At 38.4% G+C, this 9,403-nt stretch overlaps 2 protein-coding genes across 2 annotated transcripts in view; one reads left to right on the top strand and one right to left on the bottom strand.

Moving 5' to 3' along the window:
- Positions 1–77: 77 nt before the first annotated feature.
- On the bottom strand, positions 78–4,093 carry ino80b (INO80 complex subunit B). Its single transcript, XM_079257680.1, has 5 exons — positions 3,758–4,093; positions 2,121–2,319; positions 1,723–1,874; positions 970–1,142; positions 78–853 (listed from the first exon to the last, which is right to left on the bottom strand). Exons 1-5 carry the CDS (start codon positions 3,795–3,797, stop codon positions 389–391), a joined length of 1,029 nt encoding a protein of 342 aa, XP_079113806.1. The 5' UTR covers positions 3,798–4,093; the 3' UTR covers positions 78–388.
- Positions 4,094–4,377: 284 nt separating this feature from the next.
- aadat (aminoadipate aminotransferase) overlaps positions 4,378–9,403 on the top strand; it is a 9,878-nt gene continuing 4,852 nt past the window's right edge. Inside the window, exons 1-9 of the mRNA XM_079258051.1 lie at positions 4,378–4,467; positions 4,880–4,951; positions 6,095–6,263; positions 7,138–7,270; positions 8,158–8,232; positions 8,322–8,531; positions 8,680–8,745; positions 8,869–8,951; positions 9,379–9,403. The exon at positions 9,379–9,403 is cut by the window's right edge and continues 72 nt beyond it. Coding sequence (XP_079114177.1) covers positions 4,885–4,951; positions 6,095–6,263; positions 7,138–7,270; positions 8,158–8,232; positions 8,322–8,531; positions 8,680–8,745; positions 8,869–8,951; positions 9,379–9,403 — 828 coding nt within the window. The 5' untranslated portion in view covers positions 4,378–4,467; positions 4,880–4,884. The remainder of the gene's footprint in view (positions 4,468–4,879; positions 4,952–6,094; positions 6,264–7,137; positions 7,271–8,157; positions 8,233–8,321; positions 8,532–8,679; positions 8,746–8,868; positions 8,952–9,378) is intronic.

Below are 9,403 nucleotides of genomic sequence, written 5' to 3'. Positions count from 1 at the left end.
GTCAATATAATATATGACATTGACCTTTAAGCATTATTCATATATTTATTAAACACATTTATCCATAAAGTGGAGGGAAAAAAAAATTCACATTGGTAAAAACATTGCTACACTTTTTCAAAACTAAAAATACCGACCGTCCTAGAAATTATAAATATTTTGAGTTGCTCAAAAAGTAAAATTTTCCCCGTGTTGAACATGATTGAATTATTTGAAAGGTAATGCAAGGAAATAAAACAGACACAGCGACAAAAAAAAAGAGACATCAATAAAAAGTCAGCCCACACGTATTTGTTCATCAAAACATGAAAGTGGCATAAATATGAATTTCACCACATCTGTGTTGCTTCCAGCAGGTTTGATCTGATTTCACCGTGTTTAGTGAGGGTCAAGCTGCACTCTGCACCAGCGTCAGGTTCCTCCTGTAACATTCAAGGCTGCAGAGCGGAACCCCCGTCTTAGAGCAGGAGTACTTCTTCAGGTTGGTGCATCCATGCACCCCACAGCTGACCGGTGCCGGTGGTGGAGGAGGAACAGGAGCCGGCGCTGGGGTCGGGACCCCTGTAGGAAAGGAGATTGCGATTCCCTGTGCTGAGTCGCTGTATCGAACCATGGGACGCTGGCTTTGCTTGGACTTTCTCTCTTTCAAGCTTTTGATTTTGGCCTTGCTGGTTTTCGTCAGTCTCTCTATTGTCTGGTTCTTGTTCTCTTCAGCCTTCTTGGCTGCCTGGAGACGTCTCTTTCGGGCTCGCTCCTCCCGCTTCTGCATCATCTCTGCGGTCATCTCTTTCTCCTTGTAGCCCATAGGCAGCTCAAGCAGAGGCTGAATCTGCTGCTTGTGGAGCAGGGCTCTCTGAGGAGGAACATAAATAATAAATATAATAAAAACTGGTTTCAAGCTGTACGGAATGTCCTGAAGAACTTGATTAATGCATAAATGCTTCAAAAACGCTGTACTGAATTTATCACCTGTCTGGCGGTTAGCAGAGTCTCGTCGATCTCTTTCTTCAGCTCTCCGTTGTCATCGAGCTCTCCCTTCTCCAGAGCATCCAGCCACCTCTCCTCCTCATCAACAGGCCCACCCAGCATGGAGTCTGAGTCCATGTCCGGCAGAGGAGACGTAGCCAGGTTACTGTCTTCATCTGATGTTTTTTACAGATATAAGAGAAACATTAATACTGCAACTCTTGAACAAAACAGGAAATGTTAATACTGATTAAAGTACAAATTATTGTCTTTCCTACTTATCACATTTGGGTTTTTTTTGCACCACAACAGTCCCATTTCAGAGGCTAAAAGTCCTCAATGAAGACTGACCACTCTGATCAGGATTCTTTGAGAAAGCCATGAACTTTCAGGAGGTTTAAGACTTTTGTCATTCTCACAAGGTCCCTGATGTCTGAAGATGCTTACTTTCTTGTAACCCCTCTTGTTTATGTTCTGGACCTTCAGGTAAGACATTTATATGAAAGAATATCAATGATCTGATTTACTTGAGTTGTCACACCTGTATTTTACTCAGCGTTAAATACTGTATACTTAGTAGTAAAACAGTCCAGTCTGAACTGGATTATTGGAATCAATTACTTTTAAGCCACAGCTGATTATTTTTCTCCACTTTTTTTCCCCACAAAACCTGAAACAAACAGTCGGTCAGACAAAAACTGATCATATGTTGCTAAATGAAAATAGCCTCTACCAACAGTGTTCAATCTAACATACCCAGCCAAGCTCGATACTGCTCCAATGGTACAGAGGGCTCTTCATCATCCTCATCATCCTCGTCTTCATCATCATCGTCCACATCATTATCGATGATCATCAAAGGCGAAGGAGGACGAGCCACACCAGGATGGACGGTAAAAGTAGGAACACTGGAACAGACATCACATCAGCATGTGATTTTATGCAGGACATGAATTGAATCAGTTTTTTTTTTTTAAAATAAGCTACCAGTCAAAAGTTTGGACACACTTTTCCATTAAATTCTATGAGTGTGTGTCCAAACTTTTGACTGGTAGTGTAAGTGGATTTCTTGAGTACACACTGGATCACAGAGAATTGGCTAAACTGAAATGAAACAAACTGAATTGAGGCTGTAAACCAGGAAAACAGCTCACTTCTTAGTCCCCAGCGTCTGTCCTCCCAGCTTGATCTTGAGTCGGAGCTGTGGTGGAGGCCTGGGGACGTGGACAGGGACAGGAACCGGGATTGGCTCAGGCTCTGGGGCCTCAGCAAAGCTATGGTGCTTCCTCTTGTGCTTTTTATGTTTTTTGTGTTTCCGCTTGTGCACGTTGTGCAGGCTGGAGCTGCCTTCGCCTGCAGGGGACAAACAAACAAAATTAACCCAATCTGAAAACAAAAATGATGAAACTTTTCACAACATACTGCTGAATAAGCAACGTTTTATATGGAAAAACAAGTTGACTGGATGCCACCAGATGATCCACACTGTTCAGCATCAACACTGCCACAACAGATGTGTTAGTTATCTGTCTTGGCTCCTGAAATTTGCTTCTGTTTAATATGTTGAACAGAGTACAAATATAGCTAGATGGTCAGATTTTCCTACCGAGTCACATCTTCGAGGATGTGCGCTTCTCTTTACATTTATATATAATCTCCTAATCTCATCTCAAAGCAGTTACAATCCACTCAGTTTACTAACACTAACCCTTTTAACACCACATTTCTATAAACTCTTTGGTCACTTTGAAGGAAAGGCAAGTTTATTTATATAGCACCTTTCATGTACAAGACAATTCAAAGTGCTTTACATTAACCATTAAAAGCATTACAGACAAAAAAGCATAAAAGAAAATACATATAACAAAATAACAATAAAATCATAAATGATATTAAAATAATTTAAAGCAGAATTAATTAAAAGTTACTGTCCAGATGTCAAGCATAGGTGCATGACAAAAGCAATGTTTTTAACCTGGATTTAAAGGTTTTTACATTTGGTGAAAGTTTAATCTCCACTGTTAGTCTGATTGGTTCACTTGTTTGCAGCGTAACAGCTAAATGCTGCTCCTCCATGTTTAATCTGGACTCTGGTCTGGACTAGTTGTCTTTGGATCGAAGAGCTCTGCTTGGTTTATATTCTCTAAACATATCACAGATGTATTGTGGTCCTGAACCATTCTGGGATTTGTAAACAGTCAGCAGGGTTTTGAAATCTTTCCTGTGATTGACTGGAAACCAGTATAAAGGTTTTAAAACTGGTGCGATGTGTTCAGATCTCTTAGTTCTAGTTAAAGCTCTAGCAGCAGCACCTGGATGAGCTGCAGATGTTTAATGCTCTTTTTAGGAAGTCCTGTTAAAAGACCTTTACAGTAATCCAGTCTGCTGGAGCTTAATGCATGGATGAGTTTCTCCTGATCTTTCTGGGAGACTAAACTTTTAATTCTGTTGATATTTCTCAGTTGGTATAAAGCTGTCGTAGCGACAGCTTTTATGTGGCTGCTGAAAGTCAGATCTGAGTCTATCAACACTCCAAGGTTACAGACTTGATTGGTAGTTTTGAGACCTCGAGTCTCCAGGTGGTTACCAAAGCTGACCCTCTTCTCTTTGTCACCAAACAGAATAATCTCAGTTTTGTCTTCATTTAATTGAAGAAAATTCTCTCTCATCCAGGTGTTTACTTGCTCCAAACATTGTTACAGTAAGGTCGCACTGTGTATCTATTGTAGGACAGGGTGACAATAACATTTACTGCAAATGGTATTTAATGGCAACAATGTTGGTTACTCACCAAGAAACCTGGGATGAATCATCTCTTTCCTTTTCCCCATTGAAATGACTTGGAGATCGATACAAATGGAGACAGATTGTAGTTCTACATCTTAACCCAAAAATCAAAGTTGTCAAAGAAACTTCTAAACTTTCTCTATCCCTGTCAAAAGAGAGATGTAAACACATTAACCATTAAAACGATAACAATGACTGATTGTTTCGTCTGTACCCTTTTTTTTTAGGTAAATAAACAGGAACCTTTTCTCAAACTATATCTAAATTTACAAGGGAAGTTTACAACTAATAAAAAGTTAATTATTTGCAGGTCAAATACTTGATAAAAAACCAACACAGCAACGCATTTCACACTTTAAATGACAACACGGCCATTGGAGGTAAACACGACTTGCTAAGCTAAGCTTAGCTATGCTAACAACACGGAAGTTGACTTTGCTGTTTTACTGTCACTTCCGGTTCGCGCCTGCGAAAGGAGATGGCTACTGCACCCTAACGGGCAAAATAAGAATAAACTAGTTTAACATCTCCCATCGTGACTATCTTTTTTATTTAACTAGTTTAATGGAAAAGAGTTGTTAGCGTTGTTGCCATGTTTCCTGGCCGGGTGATGTAGTTCAGACAACGCGACGTTCCGCTAACCACTGCAGTGGACGCAACCATAAGGACTACATTACCCAGAATTCCTCTGGAGGTGCGAGCTACACACGCAAGGTCAGTCATAAGCCTGAACGTGGTCGTTACCTTATCGTTTATATACATTTACCGTAATACATGTTCATATATTTGAAGTGTGATACAACTTTTCGGTCCTTGTCTTTTTTTCTATAATTAAAATTCGCCATTGCTGTTGCACACGTTAAATGTTAACTATACTGGGCTGAGTTATAAAATGCAGTAAATGCTGTTGTGTAACAACATTATACCGTATAAGTGTGTGGTCAAAACACTCTAAAATGCTAAATTATGATGCATTTAGTCAAATGTAGTTAATGTTTGTGTCATGTTTTTCCACACAAATGCGAAATAGCAAGTCTTGCGTAACTGGATCTTCGCCGACAGGGGATGAATTGAAGCTATACGTGTGAGACGAAACTTAATATTCCTGCTTTATTAAAATTACCAGGAGTCATGAATTACGCTCGGTTTTTGACAGCTGTCAGTGCGGCCAGAAAGCCTTCCCCTATCAGGATGCTGAGTGAGTAGTTCTGTCAAAAAAAAAAAAAAAAGCTGAACAAACACACCTGAACTTGTTTTATTTAGCTGTACAAACATGCGATGAAAGTATGATTTATGTTGTAGGTGTATGATTATGGCCAGAGGGCTGTGAGTGTTTATGCTCTCTATACAGGTGAACTAGCTGACTTATAGTTTTGCACTGAAAAAGATCTTATTGCCTAAAGAGATATTTAGCTGGTCTTTTATGTCAGTTTTTCTATGATAGGGATCTGTTGAGGTTTTTTTTTATTTATTTATTTATTGTGTGTGCGTGTTATAAAAAACAAAAACTAAAGTTTATTAGGTTAGGAAAATTCACTTAAGATATTAAACATTATGAAGATGCTGTTTTTGACTTCAAAACAATTTACATGACTTTTCTTCATATTTTTTTTGTAACTTTTGCATTTTATTGGACATGTAATTTTTTTAAAACTTCAGTTTAAAGCATTAATTTGTACACATGTAACATATAAGACCAGAATGAAATTTTTCATGCTGCTTGTTCATCGATTTTTTTTGTTGCAGTAGTACAATGTACACTATTTGACCCATTTATCATAAGGCGGGATGGAGTTCAAAGCTGTGTATGCCTCACCATGCACAGAAATGCTGTTAAAAGGCTGTTTCATATTAATTGAAACAGGTACTAAGATGTAAAAAGAATTATGAAAGCCCCCAAAAGACTAAAGTTGTCATTTTTAAGTCTAGATGTGTTGTAGATCATCAGTTGTTTGTTTGCAAATGTCTATACCACTGAATTAACAAAACTCCAGTTTGGAGATGATCAAAATGGAATTAAACTAATCAAAATAGGTACAGAAGTTGTTTTGCTTTTTGAATCTTTAAAATTTTATACTAGAAACACATTTTAAATACAGAAAATGATAAAAGAAGAGACTATACAAAAATGTTGCATTTCTAAAGTATATCTGCATAGAGTAGGTGTTTTAAGTCCATTATCAGTCTCGCTAAAATGTCCTTTTCTTTGTACATATTTTCACTGTATTCTTGCAGACAGGACTGAATGTTTTTCTCACAATTTACTTAGAAATTACTCGAAGCCACATGAATGTATATAAACTGACATTTTGTGTTTTCTCTCTCTGCGCCCTGAGTAAAGCTGAGCTGCAGCAGCGGTCGCCTCCCTCCCTGATCTCTCTGGCCGGCGGAGCACCCAATCCCAACACCTTCCCCTTCCAGTCTGCATCCATCCAAGTGAAAAATGGTCAAACGGTCACATTCAACGAGGCCATGATGAAGAGGGCCTTGCAGTACTCCGCCTCTAATGGGTGAGAGATTGAGACAAAATCTGTGTTTCATTCAATAAATCACTTGCTCATTATTTCTTTAAGGAAAACATATTTTCTACCTAACTGGGGCTGCAGTTAGGTAGAAATACATGTGAAATAACCAGAAAATCTGGATGTTAACATGTTCCAGTGATGAACTGGTGGCCTGTCCAGGGTGCACCCCTGCCTCTCACCTGATGATTGGTGGGATAGGCTCCAGCTTTCCCGTGACCCGTATTGACTAAGCTGTAAGGGAAATGAATGAATGAATGTGTCTTTGAACTACACTGGAGTAATGTCACAGAGTGAAAGTTATTTTTCTGGTGCTACCTCTATCTTGTGGTGGGACTTTGCTGAGTAGTCGCTGATAAGACCATCATAGTCTAAACATCCAGCTCACTCAGTGTTTTGTCTTTGATCAGTTTCAACAATGGATGCATCAAAATATCAAAAAACAGAAAAGCTGAAAGAAAAGAAGACAAAGCAGTCATCAGACTGTGGCGAATTTATGTGTCTGGAATATTAAATGTCAGCGATGGACTGGCGAGCTGTTCAGGGTGTACCCTGCCTGTCGCCCAAAGCCAGCTGGGATAGGCTCCAGCTTCCCAACGACCCTGAATTGGATTAAGCGGTTTAGAAAATGAATGAATATTAAATGTGCTGTTGGATAGTTTTGATTAAGTTTGTTTAAAATTTCCACTGTTACTGCAGACAGAGTTAATAAACTATCAGATTCATGGAAGCATCACTCTTTCAGTGTTTCTTTTTACTGATTTACCTTTGTTCCATCGCTTTTTCATCTGACCTCATTACCGCTCTATATTTGAATAGAAATACAGCATATCATTAAAGCCTTATATCCCCGAATGTGTAGAATCCCAGAGTTGATAACATGGATGAAGGACCTGCAGAAGAGCCTCCACAATCCACCGACCGCTAGCTACAGCCCCGAGAAAGGCCAGATGGACATGTGTGTGACAACAGGGAGCCAGGAAGGGCTCTGTAAGGTAACGACTCATATCCTGCTCCTCTTTACAGGCTGTAAGATAGAAAACTATCTCTGATTCATCATCCTAACTGCATGGAGGAACTTTAGCACCAGTGTGAGCTTACTGGGGGTGCAAAGTGATGCAGTGGCTAGCAACATCCCCTCACAACAAGAAGGTTCCCTATTCGAACCCCAGATTCCTGTGAGGAGTTTGCGTGTTTTCTCAGGGAATTCCAGCTTCCTCACACAGTCCAAAAAAACATGTATATCAGTTCAAGTAACAAGGCTGAAAACCCTCTTCCTCTTCGAGATATATATATATATATATATATATATATATATATATATATATATATATATATATATATATATACATACATACATACATACACACACATATATATATATATATATATATATATATATATATATATATATGTATATATATGTATATATATATATATATATACATATATATGTATATATGTATGTATATATATATATATATATATATATATATATATATACATACATATATATATATATATATATATATATGTGTGTGTATGTATGTATGTATATATATATATATATATATATATGTATATATGTGTGTGTGTGTGTGTATACATATGTGTACATATATATATATATATATATATATATATATATATATATATGTGTGTGTGTGTGTGTGTATACATATGTGTACATATATATATATATATATATATATATTTTTTTTTTTTTTTTTTTTTTCATTTATTTATTTTTGTCTTACAAAATCTGTTTTTACTAACTTTACTACATGCATTCAACCAGACTACATTAAATCATTTTGACTGATAGTGACATTAATGTCCTGCTTGTTTGTGAGTTATTTTTGTTTCTTATGCTTGTATTCAGGTGTTTGAGATGCTGGTCAACCCCGGAGACAACATTCTCCTGGATGCGCCCACATATTCGGGCACACTCGCTGCTGTGAGATCTAATTTCCCTCGATGCATCTCTCCACCATGCACTGACTTTAGGTGCCCTCACTGTCCAATTTCTCTTCTCTGCTCCTGTAGCTCCAGCCTCTCGGCTGCAACTTAATAAATGTCCCCAGTGATCAGTACGGCATGATCCCTGGAGAATTGAAAGAGATTTTGTCTCGCTGGGACCCAACAGAGGTTCACAAGCCCAGCAGCACTGCCCCAAAGATCCTTTACACCATCCCCAATGGAGGAAACCCTACTGGTGCCTCCATGACAGCCAAGAGGAAGAAGGACGTGTATGAGGTTTGTGTCGCCTCCAAAGCCAAATAACATGAGCATTAAGATGTTACAACTACTTTCATTTAGAGTTAGAGATAATTCACTTTAAATTTAGAAAACATCTTGCAGTGAGTTAAGTTTTCCCCTGTAAAATCCCTCGTCTTTTGTACAGCTGGCCCGCCAGTACGACATGCTCATCATCGAAGACGATCCCTACTACTTCTTGCAGTTTGATAAGGTACAAACAGCCTACCTCCTCTCTTTATTTTTAACGCTACAGTTTTGTTTATCTGTAACTCTGCAGAAACGAATTAAGGTAGCAGTTTGAGCTTGTTCACTTTGCGTGTCCTTTATGTGGCAGCCGTGGGCTCCAACATTCCTCTCTATGGACGTTGACGGGAGGATCCTCAGGACAGACTCCTTCTCTAAGATCCTGTCTTCAGGGTGAGCTTTGAGTTTTTGTTTGTTCAGCTGTTTCCACCTGATCACAGTTTATCCAACTCCCTGCAGGACTGATTCTTTGGAAGGAACAAGCGTCGACATTCAGGAACAGATTTGAAACTGACTAAACTATCAACACATCCATACAGAGCGCAAAGCAGAAACTCATTCTTAGATTCAACATTTCTTTGCTTTCTGTTGTTTTATGGCTCACAGATACAATTTTTACTCTTTTTTTTTGGTCACGCAGAGTCTTGTGTTCTCCCAACCTTACTCATCCAACCTCTTACAACACTCTTGTAAGATACAGTCTGTACAATAGCAGATCATCAGAGACGTGAACAGGAGAACGACATGACATTATGTTCTTTTTTTCCATGTATTTCCGTACTTCTTCTTTAATTTCTTTGTTTTGAATGTTTATTTTAAGTCTGAGGATTGGTTTCGTCACTGGT

This window comes from Telmatherina bonti (genome assembly GCF_933228915.1).
Source record: "Telmatherina bonti genome assembly, chromosome: 18".
In the NCBI taxonomy this organism is placed as follows: Eukaryota; Metazoa; Chordata; class Actinopteri; order Atheriniformes; family Telmatherinidae; genus Telmatherina; species Telmatherina bonti.
The sequence above is the reverse complement of the archived record's forward strand: the minus strand, read 5'-3'. Positions and strand labels throughout refer to the sequence as shown.